The 25,879-nt window shown below is 35.0% G+C and overlaps 1 protein-coding gene across 1 annotated transcript in view; it reads right to left on the reverse strand.

Annotated features, from left to right (window-relative positions):
- fras1 (Fraser extracellular matrix complex subunit 1) overlaps positions 1-25,879 on the reverse strand; it is a 179,531-nt gene that overhangs the window by 117,079 nt on the left and 36,573 nt on the right. Inside the window, exons 3-5 of the mRNA XM_058069762.2 lie at positions 5,375-5,482; positions 970-1,062; positions 739-898 (exon numbers count right to left, since the gene is read on the reverse strand). Of these exons, the coding sequence (XP_057925745.2) occupies positions 739-898; positions 970-1,062; positions 5,375-5,482 (361 nt within the window). The remainder of the gene's footprint in view (positions 1-738; positions 899-969; positions 1,063-5,374; positions 5,483-25,879) is intronic.

A 25,879-nucleotide genomic window follows, 5' to 3' on the forward strand; every position in this document is an offset into this window, starting at 1 on the left:
TTTCAATTTCAAAATGCTAGCATGCTAATGTAAGGTAAATTTTTAAATTTGTAAACTTTTTTTTTTTTACGTTTTTTTTTTTTTAACGGCCTGTGCGTGTTATAAGCGCCGCCCGCAATGCCACCCATGGATTGCAATCCCGTACGAAACACTGACCATGCACGGTGTCTGAACTGTTGTTGTCGTAGCAACAGCAGCGTGGCGCTACGGTGTGCGAAATAGGACCATTACCGGTAATGACCACGACATCGTTACGCGGGTTAATTTCAGGAATGGATTGAAAACGATTCAACGCGGTTAACTAAAAAAAAAAAAAAAAAAAAAAAAGATGTGGCGTTATCTCGGCTTTGCAACGCGCCTTCAAACGCTAATTCTCCTTTCAAGGCTGAAAGGAAGTCGACTATCAAACGCCGCCGCCGCCGCCGGTGTCGTTGTGGATGATTTTGTTGTTTTAATACCAAAGCCACGGCACTAAAACCCTCCGAGCTGTAATTGTTGGCACTCCCACACGTGTCGAAAAAGAAGAAAGAGCCTCTCATTAGCATATAATAGCTTCGCTTTTGACTAAGAAGAAACATTAAAGACGAGCATAGAAATGAAGGTCTGCAAACGGGCGTCGTCTGGGGTGCCGTTCCCGCCGCCCTCCGTGGCGTCTCCCCAGCCTCAGCCGGTCAAAACGAAGCAATATTAGCTTATCATGACGGGTGGACTTAATCTGGCAACTTTCTTAGTGCTCACCTCCAGTCGGGCCGCACTTTGGGCAGCACTCCCCGGCCGTCGTGAAGGGGCTGTGGTCGTCGGGGCAATGGAGGGAGGGGCAACGGCGAGCGGCGCAGGATACGGCGCCTCGGGAGCACTCGCACCGCGTACACGGCGAAGGACTCCATTGGGTGTCGTGCTGCCAAAAAATTAACATTTCATGACATATTTAAAAAATATATATTTTCCAGAAAAAAGGGCGGGACTTACGGCGTGGGTGACGCCCTCGTGGTCGCAGGACCCCTTGGAGGAGGGGACGCACTCTGGACAGCATTGACCGGCAGGGATCCTCAAACGTTGCCCCTGGAGACACGACGCCACAACGTGAGCCGGGAGTGACATGGATCGCTCCTCCCACCAGTTATACGTACAACAACAAGTACATTTAACAGAAAGGAAAGTTGGGGAAAAAAGAAATTAATAAAGTCCGGAAATATGTACGAACACAGTACATTATTGAATGAAGGTGTTTACCATACAAAAGTATTGGGACAAATTTTTATGTTATTCAATACAAATTTGTCTCAATACTTTTGCAGCGGAAACATAAATGCGGTTTTGCGCAAAAATTCACAATATTGGTATTGTGAATTGTTTTGCAAAAAAAAAAATCACAATATTGGTATTGACATTAGACATTTTTATGCACATGCACTGTACCAATCAAAAGTTTTGAGACACTCTCTCATGTTATTCAATGAAAAAGTGACTCAATACTTTTGCATAAGTATTGTGCATTGAATTAAACATAAATGCGGTTTTGCAAAAAAATTCACAATATTGGTATTGTAACTATGCAATTTTCAGACATTTTTTTTCTGCTAATGCACTGTACCAATCAAAGGTTTTGAGACACTCTCTCATGTTATTCAATGAAAAAGTGACTCAATACTTTTGCAGCGGAAACATAAATGCGGTTTTGCAAAAAAATTCACAATATTGGTATTGTAATTATGCATTTTTATTTATAACTATGCAATTTTCAGACATTTTTATGCAAATGCACTGTACCAATCAAAAGTTTTGAGACACTCTCTAATGTTATTCAATGAAAAGGTGTCTCAATACTTTTGCAGCGGAAACATAAATGCGGTTTTGCAAAAAAAAATCACAATATTGTATTGTAATTATGCATTTTTATTTATAACTATGCAATTTTCAGACATTTTTATGCACATGCACTGTACCAATCAAAAGTTTTGAGACACTTTCTCATGTTATTCAATGAAAAAGTGACTCAATACTTTTGCATAAATATTGTGCATTGTATTAAACATAAATGCGGTTGTGCAAAAAAAATCACAATATTGGTATTGTAATTATGCATTTTTATTTATAACTATGCAATTTTTTATGCTAATTCACTTACCAATCAAAAGTTTTGAGACACTCTCTCATGTTATTATATTACAAGGTGTCTCAATACTTTTGCAGAGTAAACATAAATGCTAAATAAATGCAAAAATGCACAATATTGGTATTGTAATTATGCATTTTTATTTATAATTATGCAATTTTCAGACAATTTTTTCTGCTAATGCACTGTAGCAATCAAAAGTTTTGAGACACTCTCTCATGTTATTCAACGAAAATGTGTCTCAATACTTTTGTATCGGAAACATAAATGCTGTTTTGCAAAAAAAATTACAATATTGGTATTATAACTATGCATTTTTATTTATAACTATGCAATTTTTTTATGCTAATTCACTTACCAATCAAAAGTTTTGAGACACTCTCTCATGTTATTATAATACAAGGTGTCTCAATACTTTTGCAGCGTAAACATAAATGCTGTTTTGCACAAAAATGCACAATATTGGTATTGTAATTATGCATTTTTATTTATAACTGCAATTTTCAGACATTTTTTTCTGCTAATGCACTGTGCCAATCAAAAGTATTGGGACACTCTGTCATGTTATGTAATGTGACGATGTATTCATACTTATGACAACGAGTCAAAAAGTAATACAGAGTATTGATATAGTCTCAATACAAAAAAAGTACTGAGACACTTTCTAATGTTATATAACGAGAAGGTGTCTCAATACTTTTGACCGGTAGTAAAAAGTATTGACACATTTTCTCACATGTAAATTCTGGACATACTTTCTCATTCATAACATGAGAAAATATGCTAATACTTATGACCGATGGAGTGTATTTGTATTTGTATTTGTATTTGTATGTGTAGCACACACGGGCAACTCAGCCATTCCCAAACCGCAGCATCGACGGGAGCACAGGAGCATAAATAATCCAAAAATATGATGACTATCAGGCCGGCATCCCACTGGAGAAAATAACAATAATAATAATGCATATTACTACATATTACAGTCCTTGAACGACGGGGGCTAATTGAGGCCGAGAATTGGGAAGCTCGTGGCAAAACAGAGACGGAGGATGATGATGATGATGATGATGAATAATTTAGCGTCTGCCTCCCCGGGACCCCCCAGCCAGATTATGAGGAATACAATCTGGGAAGAGGGGACGCCAATGTATGGCTTCATTTAACGGGAATAAACAGATAATAATAAAAAAATGGCCACATGCTTTATTATAAAACGGCCATATTGGGGAATATATTAGCGATAATACTCTAAACTGCACTATTTGTCATTTTTTTTACATTTTTGCATCCTCAGCCGAAGTCCATTTTTAAATGTTCCACAGAAAATGGAATCCATTTGTTACGGGATCTTAAACCTTAAAAAAGAACGCGGAGTCCGCTCCAAATCGACGAATAAAAAAATTAATTAGACGTACATGAAGCAATTAGAAAAGAGCCGGAAATAAAGGAATCACCGACACGGGATTGAACCAGCAGTCATTACGTTGCAAGACAACCACTCGACCACCTGAGCGATGCTATCATAAGGTTATGCCTTACTAGTCTCTGGACTAGTCTTCGTTTGGTTTTTCTTCCGCCATTCAGAGGTGTTTCAGCACCAGACCGTTACACTACTACCACCATATTTTACTGTTGTTTTTTTATGTTTTAATGTTTTTTTGTTTTTTTTTTCCTGAAATACGCCAAGGCGACAAAGCGGTGCTAGCGCGTGGTTTATTTTTACAATATATATATTTTTTAAATTATATGTAAAATATTAAAATTACATGCAATGTGTTTTATTTACTTTATAACTTTTTTTTAACAAAAAAAATTGTAAACCAAACCATGTTTGTTTTTATTTATTTATACATAAATACATAATACATAGTAATACATAATAAATAGATTATAAAACATTTTTTAAAATTATATGTAAAACATAAAAATTATATATAATACGTTAAAACTATTTTAATGTATTTATTTTAAAATTTTGAAAATATTTTCTTCAGTACTTTTTCAATTTTCTAAATTCATCTGAGCTATGCTATCATAAGGTCGTGCCACAGCGTCTCTAGACTCGTTCATTTGGTTTTTCTTCCGCCATTTAGAAGTGTTTCAGTCCCAGACCATTACACTACCACCACCACATTTTACTGTTGCTATAATGTACTTTTTCTGAAATACGCCAGATGTACTTTTTGATGTACTTTTTGATGTACTTTTTCCCAAAGATCTTGGAGATCATCATGTTCAGGTTCTTTTTGTTCAGAAATGCAGTTTTTTAGGCGTTGTTGTGGGGTCTTTTGTGACCTCTTGATGAGTTGTAACTGCGTTTTTTCTTCAGTATTTTTTCAATTTTCAAAATTTATCTGAGCTATGCTATCATAAGTCATACTACAGCGTCTCTGAACTAGTCTTCATTTCTTCCGCCATTCAGAGGTGTTTCAGCCTCAGACCATTACACTACCACCACCACATTTTACTGTTGCTATAATGTACTTTTTGATGTACTTTTCAGTATTTTTTTATTTATTTATATGTAAAATATTAAAATTACATGTAATTTTATTATTATTATTTATTCTTTATTATTATTTATTATTCTTTATTTTTATTTATTATTATTTATTATTATTATTATTATTTATTATTATTTTAACTAAAATGTATGTAAACCAAACCATGTTTGCTTTTATTTATTCATACATGTAATAAATACATTATAAAACATTTTTTAAATTATATGTAAAACATTAAAATTATATAAAATCTGTTAAAACTATTTCAATATATTTATTTTTAAATTTTGAAAACATTTTTTTTCAGTATTTTTTCAATTTTCTAAATATATCTAAATGTAGTCCTTTATTTCCAGACCGACAGATAATTTTTTTTCCCTTAATAATAAAAAGTTTCATTTAAACATTAATTTTGTGTTCCGTTGTGATTAATACTTAATTTAAAAAAAAAAAAAAAAAGAGAAATCAGTAAGGAGGTAAAACATTAAATACTATAATAAATATTATATATTAATTTTCTTTGATAAAGCAAACCTATCCCAACAGTGTACCTTATGAAAAGTACTTTACTGTAGTAGTTTTGTACTTTTTTGCACTTGGCCATAAAAGTGGTGAGAGAATGGCTCTTCCTGATTAGACAAGCTAATTAGCGACATGCCGCTTTCAAGTCATAAAATGTCATTTATATTCATAGAGGCCGGAATTATTATTATTATTATTATTTTTTTTTTTTTTTGGAACGTCTTCTCACCCTCTGGTAGTCACACTCAGGATTTGGACATCCCACAGCCCGGCAGATGACCACGTTGTTGTAGCACGTGCACTCCTCACACGACCGCGGCCGCCATGACGAGTTGTTCTGTGGAGAAAAGACACAGGAAATTGAACACATGTACCAAAAAAAAAAAAAAAAAAAAAGATTTAGAGGCTGTTTGTCATGAAATTCTGGATGGCGTGCGGCTAAAAGTGGGATCAATATTCCGGATCATGCATGAGCGCAGAGACGTACATCACTTTGCAATCTACGCATTCAATCAATAACGCCCTCGTCACGCCGTGCCATCATTCTGGCCGCCGTACGGGACGCTGATACCATCTGGGGACATTTGCATTCGCAACGTGACCATGAACGCTACCTTGTCTGGAGACCTCCGCCAAGGCCGCATAATCCTACTTAGTGACGCCGCGTTCAGAAATACAATATTCGCCGCAACGGTGATGTGCACTGACTATAAATCTACCGTAAAGTCTACCGTCTAAATTTTCTTGTTTTTAATTTTGCGATTAAAAAATTTTAATTCTAAATATTACACCAATTCAAAAGATTTTTAAAAGAATTTTTTTTTAAATTAGAGACATTTTAAAATTAAAAAATTAAAAACCTACAATAAAAAAAAACAAATCTAAATTGTTTTATTTTGAAATTCAGCAATACAAAAATTTTTAAAAAAATATTTAAAAGTTCTACACTACATTTTTTCATTTAAAATTTTTCTTGTTTTTAATTTCGATTAAATTTTTTTAATTCTAAACATTACACCGATTCAAAATATTTTGAAAATAAAAAGTTTTAAATTAGAGACATTTTAAAATAAAAAAAATTAAAAACCTACAATTAAAAAAACTCTAAATTGTTTTATTATGAAATTCAGCAATACAAAAATTAAAAAAATATATTTAAAAGTTCTACACTACATTTTTTTAATTTAAAATTTTCTTGTTTTTAATTTTGTGATTAAAATATTCTAAACAGACACCAATTCTAAAGATTTTTAAAATAAAATTTTTTAAATTAGAGACATTTTAAAATTAAAAAATTAAAAACCTACAATTAAAAAAACTAATCTAAATTGTTTTGTTTTGAAATTCAGCAATACAAAAATAAAAATAAAAATGTAAAAGTTCTACACTACATTTTTTAATTAAAAAAATTTCTTGTTTTTAATTTTGCGATAAAAAAAAATTAAATTCTAAACATTACACCAATTCAAGATTTTAAAAATAAATATTTTAAAATTAGAGACATTTTAATATTAAAAAATTAAAAAACTACAATTAAAAAAACAAATCTAAATTGTTTTATTTATAAATTCAGCAATACAAAAATAAAAAAATGTTTTTTTTAATTCTACACTACATTTTTTAATTTAAAATTTCTCTTGTTTTTAATTTTGCGATTAAAAAATTGAAATTGTAAACATTACACCAATTCAAAAGATTTAACATTGCAAATGTAACCATTATAAAATTTCAATTACTGGTCATGACCGCAACATCGTTATGCAGGTAATTGCAGGAATCATCGAGGTGTGTATGGAATCGTCCTCAGCGCCTCGTTCACACGCCTCGTTCACACGGCACATACGTGTGCACAGATGTTCTGCCGCAAACATGCAATTAAATTCGTGTCATTGACGTGTATGTAAATAAATAGAACACATCGGCTCACTGGCTCGCTGCTGCTTCGTCTCCCCCATCACGTTTCCACGCTCACACCTCCACCTGCGTCTTCCAGTACCCCCCCCCCCCCCCCGGCTTGCACGACTAATGGACTTTTAACTCAATTACACACGTGTCGGGTTGAGATGAACGCCTTCGTTTTAACGGAATATCCTGTTAAATTAGCAAACGATGATGCTTGGCTACATTTCCCTTTTGGTGGGAATTGGTAATGGTAATGGTTTTATTTCATTTGAACATGCATCAGATTACAAGTGAATGCATCACATAATCAGTTCACAGTTCCACATGTCCAAAAGGAGTAGGAAGAAGCAAAGCTTATTAAATCCTACCCCTCCATCTGGTACTTTTACAATCAGTAACTGTTACATTTGTTCACTTCCTGCTTTCCTGTTTTAATTTTTTTATTTTTATGTATGTTTTTAATTTTAATTTTATGTATGTTTTTAATTTTAATTTTATGTATGTTTTTAATTTTAATTGTATGTATTTTTTCAATTTTAATTTTATTTTTATGTATTTAATTTTATTTTTATGTATTTAATTTTAATTTTAATTTTAATTTTAATTTTAATTTTAATTTTAATTTTAATTTTAATTTTAATTTTAATTTTAATTTTAATTTTAATTTTAATTTTAATTTTAATTTTAATTTTAATTTTAATTTTTTTGGGGGTTTAATGACCCCCCAAACAATGTCACAAAAATAGGTTAATGAGGCAAAATTAAGGCTTTGGTGTCAATCTTCCAACATTCTATACTTTCCAGCTTCCTTCATTCCCATAATTTTAATTTTAATTTTAATTTTAATTTTAATTTTAATTTTAATTTTAATTTTAATTTTAATTTTAATTTTAATTTTAATTTTAATTTTAATTTTAATTTTAATTTTAATTTTAATTTTCCTTCACACTTTCAATGTCTACACCGTCTATTTCTATTTGCTGGTACGTATTAGCAAACAGCATGATTTTAGTTTTATTTAAGTTTTTACTGTTTATTTAGTTTTTTTTGTGTGGGAACCTTTTCCTTAGCTGGTGTTTGGCTATGCTGCGTATACATTTATTTATACCCACGGCTGAGACATGGGAACATGATAACGTCCTACAAATATTGATTGATTTTAGTTTTATTTAGTTTCAAGGAAAATCTATTATCATCAATTCTTCTTTTTAGTGTTGAAATCTTTTCCTTAGCGGTCTGGTGTTTGGCTAGCCTGCGTATAAATGTATTTATACCCACGGCTGAGACATGGGAACATGATAACGTCCTACAAATAGGGCGTATCTACAGTATTTACGTGGAAGGCGTTGTGGTTGGTGTATAATTAGCGGCGGCGACCGCCCAAAGAAGGCGGCCCCCGTCTGGACCAACATCTCAAGGGGCTTCCTGAGGTCGAGGCTCAATTCTCGGTCCTTCTCCTGAGTGGACAAGATGAGAATGGGTTTGACCCCAGGTTCAACGCAAACACCAGACCTCCAAAGTGGCTAAGACCAAAAAAAATAAATAAATAAAGAAAAAGCTGCTATTACTTGACCCGTTGCGCCGTGGGAGCCATAGTGCACGAGTGCTAAAGGCTATTCCTCGCCTCCTCCCAATTAGATTGCCCCCTACAGGGACCCATAGATGGGCTTCGTTGATTAAACGCCGGCGGAGTTGAGGGCTCATTTCATCGCCCCCCGGAGAAAGATATCTGCCTCTGATGTGATTTAGACGCCAAGCGGCTCAGCCAACGCGTTCGCACGTCGACAATTTCTTCCCCGAAAACAACAATAGGAAGAAAGAGACGTAACTTTCCCCTACGGTTCATTCAGGTTCCAGCCTGCAGGCGTTGGAGCCAACTGAAAGACTGGATGCGGAACAAGAAAAACGGAAAAAAGTCCGGGACTACTTCACCCAGATCCTGGTGGTACCCAGAGGCGGTTCCAGGCCAGTTGGGAGACATAAAGTAGTACCTCCAACAAGTCCTGGGTCTTCCCTGATCCCTTGAACCGGTAGGACCGACCCTGAACACCTCCTCGGGACCTATCTCTAAAGGGAGAGCCCACCCAAAACTAATTTGGTAGAACCAAATATGACCGATTCAGGGTGTCCCTGTGATCCCTAATGAGTGAATGAATAAAAACAGATAATGCTGTGTGCCTCATTACCCTAGTTTTGTAAAAAATTTTGGGGGGTCCCTAAACCCCCAAAATTAAAAAAAAAATCCCTTATATCGATAAACAATTGGGTTTTTTTTGCTGTTGTTTTTGTTCAAAATGGTGCAGTTTTGTGACCTTGTTTAAATCTAATATGCAACCCTGCAGTGAGGGGGTCCCTAAACCCCCAAAACAAAAAAAAATGTCCCTTATATCCCATGTATCCCATACCATAAATGTAATATTTACAACCAGTCATTGTTTATGGTCAAAATGGCCCGATGTTTCGAATTTTCTATGGCAGCCCGTTTAGGCAGGATATTATATGTGATGATACCGCCATCGCACAAAACAGATAATGATGTGTGCCTCATTACCCTAGTTTTGTGACATTGTTTGGGGGGTCCCTAAACCCCCAAAATAACTGAAACTAATTTAAAAAATCTCTTATATCTACAACCAATTGTTTTTTTGCACATGTTTTTGTTAAAATTGTGCAGTTTGTGCAGTTGCCATAATTTTCTATGGCAGCCCGTTTAGGCAGGATATTAGATTGGATGATATCGCATTGTTTGGGGGGTCCCTAAACCCCCAAAACAACTGAAACAAATGTTAAAAATTCCTTATATCAACAACCAATTTGTGTTTTTTGGTGTTGTTTTTGTTCAAAATGGTGTTCAAAAATGGTTCAAAACTTTTCCAATAAAAACACATAATGACGTGTGCCTCATTACCCTAGTTTTGTGACATTGTTCGGGGGGTCCCTAAACCCCCAAAACAACAATTTTTTTTAAATCCCTTATATCTACAACCAATTGTTTTTTTTGCTGTTGTTTTTGTTCAAAATGGTGTTCAAAAATGGTTAAAAACTTTTCCAATAAAAACACATAATGACGTGTGCCTCATTACCCTAGTTTTGTGACATTGTTTGGAGGGTCCCTAAACCCCCAAAACAACAATTTTTTTTAAAAATCCCTTATATCTACAACCAATTGTTTTTTTTTGCTGTTGTTTTTGTTCAAAATAGTGCAGTTTACTTTCCTTTGAATTTTCTACTGCAGCCCGTTTAGGCAGGATATTAGATGGGATGATACCGCCGTCGCGCAGGAACGTGCACCACCGTAATCCGAACGTTAGATTGAGGCAATTCCACATAGCATTTTCATGTCATTGTTAACATTGAACATTGCCTCATTAACCTATTTTTGTGGCATTGTTTGGGGGGGTCTCTAAACCCCCAAAACAACTGAAACTAATTTTAAAAATCCCTTATGTCTACAACCAATTTTTGGACCACCTTAATCCAAACATTAGATTGAGGCAAGCCCACCCAAAACTAATTTATCCTTTCCGTCACTACTCGACGCTTATGCCCATAAGTGGAGGTCAGAGTCCGTAGTTCGGTTCCCTAGTCACCACAACAGACCGACATGGAGTCCACATCACTGCAGAGACCGCACCAATCAGACGGTCAATCTCCGGCAGGATTCTTTAAGTGGGGCATTCCAATTAACAGTAATTAAGACCAAGACACAACAAGAACATCTCTCAGTAAGACCAGCAGGGCTCTGGAGTAGACGGAGCAAAGGAAGATAACCTGCCAAGATAGCCAACCCTAATTGGCCTGAAATTGTGCCCTGAGCCGATGGAGAAACGAAAGCTATTACTGAGGCAAATTCAATCAGGGGGCCATGATGGCTCCGGGCGGCCGACGGCTTCACAGGGCAGCAGTAACACTTCTTCAGCTCCTCCCCGAGGAACAACTCGCTGTGTCGGCGCTGATGATCAATGGAAGAATACCCAGGCCGCGTCCTTATATATGCATCTAGCTCCTGCGTTAGCTCTTTCTGTGTGGAAGTGAATGAAAGGACTTGGGGGCTGAAAAGGGGGGCCTACAGACAAAGACTTGTTTATGGTCGACTTGCATAGCGGAAAACCAAACACTGAAGAGTGTTTATCCACAACAAACTATCCCACCCATTGCGCTAACTCTGCACAATCAAGTCAACAAAGCACAAGCTGAGGCTCAGAGCTAAAGCGCTTCATTTTTGAATACACACGTCGAGAGGAAATACAAGCGTATCAGCATGTGAATGCAGTCCAGTGACGGCCATTCAAAGAAAAGAAAAAGACACAATTAAATTGTGCTCAATTCAGCACCCTGGGGAACCTCACTCCAGTTTATAATCATCATAACAATATCCTGGTGCGTATTATCAGTTTCTTGTCAACAGAACATCCCTGAGCTTCTGGAAAATGCATATGCTTAAGGTACTTGTTTGAATCTAATATGCAACCCTGCAATGAGGGGGGTCACTAAACCCCCAAAACAAACAAAAAATGTCCCTTATATCTCATGTATCCCATACCATAAATGCAATTTTTACAACTAGTCATTGTTTACATTCTTTTGAATTTTCTATGGCAGCCCATTTAGGCAGTATATTAGATGGGATGATACCGCATTGTTTGGGGGGTCCCTAAACCCCCAAAACAACTGAAACAATTTTTTAAAATCCCTTATATCTACAACCAATTGTTTTTTTGGTTTTTTTTTGCTGTTGTTTTTGTTCAAAATGGTGCAGTTTTGTGACCTTGTTTAAATCTAATATGCAACCCTGCAGTGAGGGGGTCACTAAACCCCCAAAACAAACAAAAATGTCCCTTATATCTCATGTATCCCATACCATAAATGCAATATTTACAACCAGTCATTGTTTACATTCCTTTGAATTTTCTATGGCAGCCCGTTTAGGCAGGATATTAGATGGGATGATACCGCATTGTTTGGGGGGTCCCTAAACCCCCGAAACAACTGAAACAAAAAACAAAAAAGTCCGGGACTACTTCACCCAGATCCTGGTGAACCCTGATGCGGTTCCAGGCCAGTTGGGAGACATACAGTAGTACCTCCAACATGTCCTGAGTCTTCCCCGATCTCTCCAACCGGTAGGACTGACCCTGAACACCTCCTCAGGACTTATCCCTAAAGGGAGAGCCCACCCAAAACTAATTTGGTAGAACCAAATATGACCGGTTCAGGGTGTGCCCTCTTTCTCACCTGTGATCTCTAATGAGTGAATGAATAAAAACAGATAATGATGTGTGCCTCATTACCCTAGTTTTGTGACATTTTTTTGGGGGGTCCCTAAACCCCCAAAACAACTGAAACTAATTGTTAAAATCCCTTATATCTACAACCAATTATTTGTTTTTGCTGTTGTTTTTGTTCAAAATGGTGCAGTTTTTGTGACCTTGTTTAAATCTAATATGCAATCTTGCAGTGAGGGGGTCCCTAAACCCCCAAAACAAAAAAAAATGTCCCTTATATCCCATGTATCCCATACCATAAATGCAATATTTACAACCAGTCATTGTTTGTGGTCAAAATTGCCTGATGTTTTCTTTCCTTTGCATTTTCTATGGCAGCCCGTTTAGGCAGGATATTAGATGGGATGATACCTCCATCGCACAAAACAGATAGTTTTGTGACATTGTTTGGGGGGTCCCTAAACCCCCAAAACAACTGAAACAAATTTTAAAAATCCCTTATATCTACAACCAATTGGTTTTGGCAGCCCGTTTAGGCAGAATATTAGATGGGATGATACCGCCATCGCACAGGAACGTGCACCACCTTAATCCAAACGTTAGATTGAGAAAATTCCACATGGCGTTTTCATGTCATTGTTAACACTGAACATTGCCTCATTAACCTATTTTTGTGACATTGTTTGGGGGGTCCCTAAACCCCCAAAACAACTGAAACAAATGTTAAAAATCCCTTATATCTACAACCAATTGTTTTTTTTTTTTGCTGTTGTTTTTGTTCAAAATGGTGCAGTTTAATTTCCTTTGAATTTTCAATGACAACCCGTTTAGGCGATTTTAATGACAACGCCCACTAATGTGCGGAACAAAACATCACAGTCTTTGACAGGAACTTTTCCAAATGTCCTTCATGGCAAAAAAAAAAAATAGATGTTTTTTTTTTTTTTTCGAAGAGTCCTTCAAGTTGTGAAAAGCCATCAGCATCCTCTGAGCATCATTTCACGTGAGATCCGTACGCGAGCGCGGTCCGTTCAAAGTGGCAGATTGGTGCTAATTAGCGCCCGTCTTGCTGTCTTCGAACGCACCAGATGGACGTCCGTGCTCCTTTTGTGGATGAACAAGCACATTAAGGACGGCACGGAAGTCGATTCTTAATCTCGCGCTCTCGTCACGGTGCTCGCTTCTCTCTCCATCGCCATCGTTGCTTTGGATCTCCGCGTCCGTTCAACCGCCATCAACGTTGTGACAACGCGGCAGACGCACCTATAGCTCCGATCAACCCAGATGTGCTTGTTTTTCCCTGCGGCGCTTGTCAATGACAGGCGAGGGATTTCACGCTCGTTTCCTGTGTGACCAACTGTGAAAGCCACCAAACGACGGCTGATTTATTTAAAGCTTTGGCGATATTTAAATTAGCCCGGATTATACAACATTTGCATACCAGGAAGTATGCGCCATCAATCATCTCACCGTATTTATTTATATTCCAGTAAAAAGGCAACACGTTGGTACTGATTTATGCCCCCCCCCCTAAGTTATGAGAGTCCCGTCACAACTTTTAATGACATTCCAACAGTAATATGCGGCCCTGGGGCCTGTTTATGATCCGTGGTTGCTTCATTTTTCAAAGAAGAGGCCCTCAAATGCGTTCTTTGATTTCGAGGCGTTCAGGAAAAAAGGTTTCCTCGTGACTTCTCGCTTTATGTATACACCCACCACTTTATAAAAAAAAAACAGGCTTCGCTACACGGCTTAAACGTATGTATAAATTTGTTTGAGTTTGTCGTCCCGTCCTGCTCCTTAAAGAAAAAGCACTTTTTTTTTTTTTTAGGAATTGTGCCCATCATCCACAAACACACATTTCTCTTTTTCCTGAGCGTTCTAAAGATATACAAACAGCCAAAAACAAAAAAAGGCAGCAAAGAATACACGCAATGGGGCGCACCTATTCGGCCTCTTATGCCTTTCTAAAAAAAACTCAAAAAAGCGCAGACAACACTCTATTATTATTATTATTATCATCATTATTAGACCCGAGTTCGATTCCCCCCTCGGCCATCTCTGTGAGGAGTTTGCATGTTCTCCCCGTGGGTTTTCTCCGGGTACTCCGGCTTCCTCAAACATTCCAAAAAAAACATGCTAGGTTAATTAGCGACTCCAAATTGTCCATAGGTATGAATGTGAGTGTGAATGGTTGTTTGTCTATATGTGCCCTGTGATTGGCTGGCCACCAGTCCAGGGTGTACCCCGCCTCTTGCCCAAAGACATAATAATAATAATAATAATAATAATAATAATAATAATAATAATAATAATAATAATAATAATAATAATAATAAATTATTGTTTCTATTTATTATTTGCATTATTCTAATATTCAAAAATAATAGTATATAATATTAATATGGTTATTAATAATAATAATAAGAATTATTTTTTTCTATTTATTATTTGAATTATTCTAATATTCAATAATAATAATAGTATAAAATAATATTAATATGGTTATCGTTAATAATAATAATAATAATAATAATAATAATAATAATAATAATAATAATAATAATAATAATAATAATAATAATAATAATAATAATAATAATAATGATGAAATTTTTTCCCTATTTATTATTTGAATTATTCTAATATTCAATAATAATAGTATATAATAATATTAATATGTTTATTATTATTAATAATGACAATAATAATAATAACGAATTCTTTTTTTTATTTATTATTTGAATTATTCTAATATTCAATAATAATAATAGTATATAATAATATTAATATGGTTATTGTTAATAATAATAATAATTAATAATATTACTAGTATTACACAATAAATAAATAAATAGTAATTATTATTATTATTATTATTAACATTGTTGTGCTAATACTTCAAATGACATGTTCTCATTAATGCGCCTACTTGTGGACTCCTATAGAGCAGCTACACAAGATAACCCGCACAGCAATCTTTCTAGATCTTCCCGAATCTGCACCTATTCCAGCAGTATGTCCTTGGATTTGCAAAACTGACTGTTTATTATTTTATTATTCCAACAACGGCCCGCCTCCAGGCATGCCCACTCCACTCAGCTTTTACAACTTGCACCCGGGCACGCCCACATCAGGAAGTAAGGCTCACTGTGAAGTTAGCCATTTTTAACTTTTGGCATTTTGGCATTGAGTACAACATTCTAACGACATTTATGGGTCAGAAAAGTGGAAAAACCAAGACAGGTTTCCTTTAAAAGCAGGTTTCCTAGTGGACAAAGTAAACAAAAGCTCCAGCTTATTAGCCTTAAAGCTACAGGCGCGTGTGTTTCCTGCAGCGCTTACAAATCCCAGCATCACAGCCAGGTTTTTTGGCAGCGTATCTTTAAGGGACCTGATTTATAATTGGTGAACGTTACTTCAAGACTTGGGCGATAGAAACAAGAAAGAACGTCATCCCAAAATGGAACCCCTGAGGGCATCCGAGAACAGAATCTTCTGGATCACAAAGAGAAAAAAGATCTTTGCCACCTCTAAAATAGACACGAGGATCGTGTGTGTGTGTGTGTGTGTGTGTGTGTGTGCAGAGATGATTAATTCAGACGCTATATCTCAAAGAAACATCTGCTTCCCGAGCGTGAGTCCTATCAAACTATATTTACACAAGCATGACAAGCCGCACTCTTTAAACGTGAGCCATTCTGCTAGGATTATTCTGGTCCACAGAAACCCATTTAGAAGAACGTAAATAGGAACGCAACACTGTAGCGCCCATACTGTAGGTCACTACAAAATATTTCATAAAAAAAAAAATATGTTTATTTTTGTGACATTTTTTGGGGGGGTCCCTAAACCCCCAAAACAACTGAAACTAATGTTAAAAATCCCTTATATCTACGACCAATTGTTTTTTTTTGCTGTTGTTTTTGTTCAAAATGGTGCAGTTTATTTTCCTTTGAATTTTCTATGGGCGGCACGGCGGTCTAGTGGTTAGCGCACAGACCTCACAGCGAGGAGACTAGGGTTCAATTCCACCCTCGGCCATCTCTGTGTGGAGTTTGTATGTTCTCCCCGTGCATGCGTGTGTTTTCTCCGGGTACTCCGGTTTCCTCCCACATTCCAAAAACATGCTAGGTTAATTAGCGACTCCAAATTGTCCATAGGTATGAATGTGAGTGTGAATGGTTGTTTGTCTATATGTGCCCTGTGATTGGCTGGCCACCAATCCAGGGTGTACCGAAGACAGCTGGGATAGGCTCCAGCACCCCCCGCGACCCTCATGAGGAAAAGCGGTAGAAAATGAATGAATGAATGGATTTTCTATGGCAGCCCGTTTAGGCAGGATATTAGATGCAATGATACCGCCATCGCACAAAACAGATAATGATGTGTGTGTCATTATCCTATTTTTGTGACATTCTTTGGGGGTCCCTAAACCCCCAAAACAACTGAAACTAATTTAAAAAATCCCTTATATCTACGACCAATTGTTTTTTTTGCTGTTGTTTTTGTTTAAAATGGTTTAGGCACAACCCGTTTAGGCGATTTTAATGACGACGCCCACTAATGTGCGGAACAAAACATCACAGTCTTTGTCAGGAACTTTTCCAATAAAAACAGATAATGGTGTGTGCCTCATTACCCTATTTTTGTGACATTCTTTGGGGGGTCCCTAAACCCCCAAAACAACAAAAAAAATTTTTTAAATCCCTTATATCTACAACCAATTGTGTTTTTTTTTTGCTGTTGTTTTTATTCAAAATAGTGCAGTTTACTTTCCTTTGAATTTTCTGTGGCAGCCCGTTTAGGCAGGATATTAGATGGGATGATACCACCATCGCAAACGTTAGATTGAGGCAATTCCACATGGCATTTTCATGTCATTGTTAACATTGAACATTGCCTCATTAACTTATTTTTGTGACATTGTTCGGGGGGTCCCTAAACCCCCAAAACTGAAAAAAAAATCTTATATCTACAACCAATTTTTTTTGATGTTGTTTTTGTTCAAAATGGTGCAGTTTACTTTCCTTTGAATTTTCTAAGGCAGCCCGTTTAGGCAGGATGTTAGATGGGATGATACCTCCATCACACAGGAACGTGCAAAACCTTAATCCAAACGTTAGATTGAGGCAATTCCACATGGCATTTTCATGTCATTGTTAACATTGAACATTGCCTCATTAACCTATTTTTGTAACAATGTTCGGGGGGTCCCTAAACCCCCAAAACAACGAAAAATTTTGCTTTTGTTTTTGTTCAAAATGTCCGTTCAAAGTGGCAGGTTGGTGCTAATCGAAGGGGGAAGACCCGGGACAGGTTTCAATAGTGGCCTGGGAACACCTCAGGATCCACGGATAGTAGCCTGAAAGAAGGAAGTCCGGACTTCCCTGTTTCGGCAGCCTGACCTCAGATAAGACGTCAAGGTCATGTGATGAAAGACATTCGCGGTGTTTTGAAGAACTGCGCCCCGACGCCCTGCTCCGGATGTGCCACCTCCAGCTGGGAGAAGCTAACAACATCTTTTAAGACGAACAAAACACAAGCTCAATAATTCATAGCCAGGCAGCCTTTCAAGTGACTCTCTGTTGTCAACACGGAGCAAAGACGCATTAAAGACAGCCTGCTCCCGCCGTTCAATAATGCACCGTACGATGTCACGTGACGCCGTGCCGACAGACACCCTCTCCACCTCTCGGCTCCGGTGGCTGAGCCGGGATTTGAGCCCCGGCACAAAGATGACACGTGTGAGCTTCGGCGGAATGTGAACTCTAGTCTAAAATGTAAAGCCGAGGGATTTTGCAGCCCGGAATCAAATCTTAAATTCAGGACCGCAGGGAGGAGAGCCAAAATTCCATATGGGGAATACGTGCCCGAAGTGTCACTTCCGAAGAAGAGGTCACAGGATGTCTCCTTGGCGTGAAGACGAGCTGGCGCATCCACACTAAGGGTGTGGAAAATAATCGAGATTAATCAAGATTAATCGAGATTAATCGAGATTAATCGATATTAAATGATATTAATCGAGATTAATCGATATTAATTCATACATGGATGCTCATTCACTGGGTACGGATGCAATTGACGGGTGAAATCTTGATGCGTTTGTGGGTATCGGTAAAATCCGATTCAAGCGCTATTTTATTTTATGTTCAACTTTTCCACTTTTCCAACTTCCGATTATTCCTGTCATTCCTTCAAGTGTGAATTCTGTCCTTCCTTTGTGGATCAGGGAATTTGGGAAATTCCTTTTCTGCCTGTTCTAAAATGACATTTTTTTTCGCTGAACTTTATGCAACAAAAATTCCGTTTTTTTTTTCACATAATATTTTTAATTATTCTAAAATTAAAATTATTAAAATTATTTTAAAATCTAATTATTTTTTAACTTTTTCTCATTAGACTACAATATTTTTTCTTAATAATTTGACTTTCATTTTGTAAAATTACTGCTGATGTTTACATTTTTCTGTTATTTTTGTTTTTATTTTTTATTCTAATGATCAATGAATCATTTTTTAAGCCTCTGGTTCTAAAATGATATATTTTTTCCTGAACTTTATGCAACAAAAATTCATTTTTTTTCTCATAATATTATTAATTATTATTGAAAATTTTTAACTTTTTCTCATTAGACTACAATTTTTTTTTCTTAATAATTTGATTTTCTTACTGCTGATTTTTACATTTTCTGTTGTTTTTGTTTTTATTGTAAGTTATTATTATTATTATTTTATTTAATAATTAGAAAATTATAACAATTTTAAAAATAATTTATTGAATAATAATTATTAGTATTATTATTATTTGTTATTATGGTAAGTGTGCCTTCTGTCCGTCTTTTGTGGATCAGGGAATTTAGGATGTTCCTTTTCTGCCTGTTCTAAAATGACATATTTTTTTCCTGAACTTCATGCAACAAAAATTCATTTTTTGCTCATAATATTTGAAATAATATTTATTGAATATATTGAAAAAATATTTGAATAACATCTTGAAATTTTTAACTTTTTCTCATTAGACTACAATTTTTTTTCTTAATAATTTGATTTTCTTCTTGTAAAATTACTGCTGATTTTTACATTTTTCTGTTGTTTTTGTTTTTATTGTAAGTTATTATTATTATTATTATTATTTTATTTAATAATTATAAAAATAATTTATTGAATAATAATTATTATTATTATTATTATTTGTTATTATGGTAAGTGTGCCTTCTGTTCTTCCTTTGTGGATCAGGGAATTTGGGAAATTCCTTTTTCTGCCTCCCAGCTTTTGGTGTCAATCTTCCAACATTCCATCCTTTCCAGCTTCCTTCATTCCCATCCCTGAATGTTCCGGCTTTCCTTCCTCCATCATACCAGCCTTAAACATCCACACTTTTTAGCTTCTTTCCAGGATGTATGCCAAGACTTTCTTACTTTCAACTCTGCCTTCCTTCCCTCACCCCCCCAGCCCCCCCCCCGCTAATCTTCACATTGCTTCCTGAAGCTTGTCCCTCTTCTTCTGACGTCCTTTCTTCCTTCGTAATTCGCCGTGTGAGCACATGAAAGTCAAAAACATACGTCGTCATTAGTAGCGGCGGCGGATCATCACCTTACTTACATAAGCCGCCCGGGGGGGGGTGCAGGTGGGGGGCCGAGGTTAAGGGTGCACCAATTGAATGCATCCCATAATCAGTTCACAGCTCAGATTATTAAATCCTACCCCTCCATCTGGTACTTTTATATTTGTTCACTTCCTGCTTTCATAATATAATTAATTTTAATTTTAATTTTAATTTATTTTTTTTTATTTTAATTTATTTTTTTTTATTTTGTGTATTTTTGTAATTTTAATTTTAAAATGAAAATTAAATCTCTCAACAGGACTAGGAATGCCTTGGGATCTTTCGGGAATTCTTTCATAATTCGCCGTGTGAGCACATGAAAGTCAAAAACATAGGTGCATCCCATAATCAGTTCCCAGATTATTAAATCCTACCCCCCCATCTGGTACTTTTACATTTGTTCACTTCCTGCTTTCATAATTTTAATTTTAATTTTAATTTTAATTTTAATTTTAATTTTAATTTTAATTTTAATTTTAATTTTAATTTTAAAATTCATTTTTAATGTATTTTTGTAATTTTAATTTTAATTTTAATTTTAATTTTAATTTTAATTTTAATTTTAATTTTAATTTTAATTTTAATTTTAATTTTAATTTTAATTTTAAGTTCAAGTTTAATTTTAATTTTAATTTAAAAATTCATTTTTAATGTATTTTTGTAATTTTAATTTTAAAATTAAAATTACAAAATACATTAAAAAGGCATTCCTTTTTAATTTTAATTTTCAAATGAAAATTCAATCAACTCAACTGGACTAGGAATGCCTTGGGATCTTTCGGGAATTCTTTCCTAATTCGCCGTGTGAGCACACGAAAGTCAAAAACATACGTCGTCATTAGTAGCGGCAACGGATCATCACCTTACATAAGCCGCTGGGGGGGTTTCAGGGGGGGTGGGGGAGGTGGCGAGGTTAAGGTTGAGGCGTTCAGGAGCGTTTGGAAAATGTACATAAAAACGTAAGAGCGACCATCTGCTGCAAGCCTCCGTGATGTGGAGAGAACTAAGAGGATTAAATACACACATTTACTTTGGATATGTGTACTTTATGGGCCACACTACACACTACACACACTAGGTTGTGTATATGGGAGTTATCTGTACACACACACACACACACACACACATAAAACACACACACACATAAAACACACACACACACACACACATAAAACAGGATCCTTCCTTCCTGAGCTCCTCCTCTACATAGCAAGCGATGATGTAGCAAACATATTGGTCCAAATAAACACATCCTGGGGTGGGGGTGTGGGGGTGTGGTGGGGGGGGGGTCCTAATTTAGACCTAAAACTTCCCAGATACAGTACACGCCCCCTGTATATGGATGAATGGAAAAGGAGGAAGGAAAACAGCTACTAACGACTGCTGCCGAGCACCTACAATGATTTTTATTTTTACCTCCCCCAAGGAAGAATGCTACTTTTTTGGATAACAGGCCTCGCTTTGGTTGGCATTGCAAATTGTTGCATTTGCCATAGAAAACCATAGAAAACCATAAAGAACCATAGAGAACCATAGAGAACCATAAAGAACCATAGAGAACCATAAAGAACCATAGAGAACCATAGAGAACCATAGAGAACCATAGAGAATCATGAGGTCTACAAGCATAGTCATAATCATAATACAACATTAATAACATCAACATCAATAACATTCATATTAATAAAAATAATTGCAATTAATTCTTATTCTTATTTATAACACTTATTATTATTAATTATAAAATAATAAAATTAATAATAATTTAATAAAATAAATTAATAATAATAAGTAGATTATTCTGAATAATAATAATAATCATCATCATTATTATTATTATTATTCTCATTACTATTATTATTATCCTTCTCATTATTATTATTATTGTTGTTGTTGTAAATATTTATTATAATTATTATTATTAATTAACAATCATTAAGTTAATAATGATTTAATAAAATACATTAATAATAATAATTTAATTATTCTTAATAATAATAACTATTATTATTATTAATTTATTATTATGTTATTATAATAATTTATCAATTATATTTTTTTCATTATAATTATAATTATTATAATTATTATAATTATAATTTATTAATTTATTATTATTCATCATGATGATGATGATTATTATTATTAAGAATAATCGAATTATTATTATTAATTATTAGATAATATTTATTATTGTTAATTATAAAATAATAAAATTCATAATAATTTAATAAAATAAATTAATAATAATAATTCGATTATTCTTAATAATAATAATAATCATCATCATCATTATTATTATTATCCTTCTCATTACTATCCTTCTCATTATTATTATTATTATTATTGTTGTTGTTGTTAGTATTTATTATAATTATTATTATTAATTATAATAATCATCAAGTTAATAATAATTTAATAAAATAAATTAATAATAATAATAAAATTATTCTTAATAATAATAACTATTATTATTATACATTATTCTTAGTAATAATAATTATAATTATTAGATAATATTTGTTTATTTATTTATTTGTTTGTGTATTTATTTATTAATATTATTATTATTCAATAATGATTATTTTTGGCTTTAGGAAATATAGTACAGTATGGAATAATAATAATATAGACAATTGTATTATAATGTAATTCAATGTATTATATTAATATCAGGAATTACAAGTATTATTAAATAAAAACAATAATTGAAGAATATAAAACATCGGAGAGGATAAATCGTTTCCTCCAGCGATAAAAATGATTGGCAGGTGGACTTCCTGTGGCGCAGAGGGAAAAAAAAAAGAAAAGACGAACAAGTCCAATAACCTCTAGCTGTGAAAGGTCACGGCTTTCCAATCAATCCCCCCCCCCCCCCCGAGAGCCATTTGCAGCCGTCTCCTGTCGAGGCGGCACGCACGGAGAGGGAGCAGCCTGCAAAAAAAGACTTTTAGGACTTTTTAAAAGTCCTCCAAACTTTCCTGGAACCTTGAAGGCTTCTTTTTGCTTTTCTGATGATGACATAACAAGGAAAAAAAAACACACACACAAAAAAAAACTTGGATCCTTCTGATAGCACAGGAAAATTGAGGGCACGGCAAAGAGTCCTCCAAATGTTTGGAAATGTTAAGTGCAGCTTTTTTTTCCCTTTTTTTTGGCTGATCCTGTACGTGACATTCATTAGGGGTCATGGTTATTATACTATACACTTTAAAAAAAAAAATTTTAAGTTCTAAAATGACATATTTTTTCCTGAACTTTTTGCAACAAAAATTCTGTTTTTTTCTCATAATATTATTAATTATTCTGAAATTAAAATTATTTTAAAATCAAATTTTTTTTAACTTTTTCTCATTAGACAACAATTATTTTTCTTAATAATTTGACTTTCTTTTTGTAAAATTACTGCTGATTTTTTACATTTTTCTGATATTTTTGTTTTTATTTTTTATTCTAATGATAAATTAATCATTTTTTAAGCCTCTGGTTCTAAAATGACATATTTTTTCCTGAACTTTATGCAACAAAAATTCTCTTTTTTTGTCATAATATTATTAATTATTATAAAATTAAACTTATTAAAATTATTCTAAAATCTAAATTTTTTTAAACTTTTTCTCATTAGATAACAATAATTTTTCTTAATAATTTGACTTTCTTTTTGTAAAATTACTGCTGATTTTTTAAATTTTTCTGATATTTTTGTTTTTATTTTTTATTCTAATGATAAATGAATAATTTTTTAAGCCTCTGGTTCTAAAATGACATATTTTTTCCTGAACTTTATGCAACAAAAATTCTGTTTTTTTTCTCATAATATTATTAATTATTCTAAAATTAAAATTATTAAAATTATTCTAAAATCTAGAATTTTTTTTTTAACATTTTCTCATTAGACTACAATTTTTTTTCTTAATAATTTGACTTTCTTGAATGACTGGTGAATGACTGCCCTGCATAACAATTGATAGTTCGCCCGTCTGGTGACAAAAACAGCTCATTTGTGGTCACTCTACCATTGGAATGAGACAATATTTGGGTGGGCGGGGGTGTCAGGACCAAAGATTGTTCTTCTGATAGCACAGGAAATAATATCAGCTGTTTGGTCTTGTTGTTATGCAGGACCATTGTTCACCAGAAACCCGGAGCAGAAACCCAAAGATGATCTCATTCCACAAGCAGAGTGGTCACCAATGGTTTGTTTTGCTGGTGAATGACGGAATGAGACCCCCCGCCCCAAAAGATGCAAATTTTTTTGGTCCTGAACCCCCCCCCCCTCCAAACATTGTCTTGTTCCACTAGAAAAGTAGCCACTAATGAGGTCTTATTCTGCTGAATAAGGATTGTCTCATTCCACAGTGAGAGTTGCCACCAATGTTTTGGGATTTTTTGCAGATGAACGATAGCCGTGTATAGTGATTGGTCGTTTGCCTACCTGGTGGCAAAACAGTTCATTAGTACACCCCCAAAGATTGTCTCTCCACGAACACGGGAAATTAGTGACCCTCCAAAGATTGTGTCATTCCACTGGAGGAGTTTCCACCAGACAGACAAACCTATTTCTATGCAGGACCATTGTTCACCAGCCAATGAGCTCATTAGTGGTCACTCTTTATGTGGAATGAGACAATCATTGCGGGAGAGCAAATTAGCTAGCTATTTTGCCACCAGTTGGGCGGAAGACTGACTGTTATGCAGGACCATTGTTCACCAGCAACGCCACTCTTGTAAAATAAGTCAATCCTGGTTCTCTGTCCCAAAGATTGTCTCATTCCACAGGAAAAGTGGCCACCGATGACATGTTTTTCTGATGAATGACCATCTTGCGTAGCAAGATTGTTCACCGGTCTGGTTGCATAACAGCTCATTAGTAGCCACGCCTCCTGCGGAATGAGGCAATCTTTGGAGGGCCGCTAATGAGCTGTTTTGCCACCGAGCAGGCGAACGAATATTGTTACGCAGGACGGACGTGCACCAGGAAATGAAGCTTGACTTCCTGCGGGTGTCCCAATACTTGTGCAGCCGTGTAGAGTGGCGTCCTTAACTATTCATGCTGGCGGAGAGCAGGTGCTCCTGTGACTCCGTGACAGCGGTGTCCATATTTAGTGACTCTCCGCCATGACACCGCTCGCCGACCTAGATTATTCGGGAGGAGGCGGAGGCTTTCCGTGCAAGAAAAAAAAAAAAAAAAAAACAGCTGCAGGCAGGAAGGCGCCGCCGCCGCCGCCGCCAAAGTGCTGCCAGCTATTTAGACTTTGTAATGGAATATGAAGGTGCCGACGTGGGGACACCAGACAGTGAAAAGTCCGTTTTTTTTTTTAAGCACGGAAATGTGCAGCTGAGCGAAACATTCCTGACATTGGCAGCCATCGAGATGAACCTGATAGCTTTAGGAGGCGCACACTCGTTACCGCAACGTGACTCTATTTGTGGCGCCCTAACGGAAATGGGATATTGGGTAATTTTTTTTTCAACAGCGGAAGAAGGGAGAACATTATATAACATGATCGGCTGCACAAATGTGACCACTTTGACTGTAACCATCATTTATTTGATGTCAACCCGGCACCACAGATAGGTTGCAGTCCTGTAGGGCCAACCCTGCATTCTGTCTGAAAACAAGCTTTGTCATATACTGTATGCAAATAAAATATTATTACTATAAACATTGATCTTTTTTACCCCTTTTCCCGTAATTTTCCAAATATTTCTACTTTTTTTATGATGGTACTTTATTTTATTATTTTTTTTATATTTTAATGATGCATTTATTGCATTATTAATTAATGCAATGTTTTTTTTAATAAAAAAAAATGTTAGTTTTTAACATGTTTAAGCAATAGTAATAATTTGGTTAAATGGTTGTTTTTAATGAGTGAATGACTTTGATTGGAAATTTTATTATAATTATTTAATGATTTTTACATTTTTTTAATGAATTAATTACATTTATTTGTTGTGATTTGTTTTATTTTGGTAATTGTATTATCATTGTTTA

The sequence above is a fragment of the Doryrhamphus excisus genome, linkage group LG3 (assembly GCF_037039965.1).
Source record: "Doryrhamphus excisus strain RoL-2023G ecotype Guam linkage group LG3, RoL_Dexc_Guam_v1.1, whole genome shotgun sequence".
Lineage (NCBI taxonomy): Eukaryota > Metazoa > Chordata > Actinopteri > Syngnathiformes > Syngnathidae > Doryrhamphus > Doryrhamphus excisus.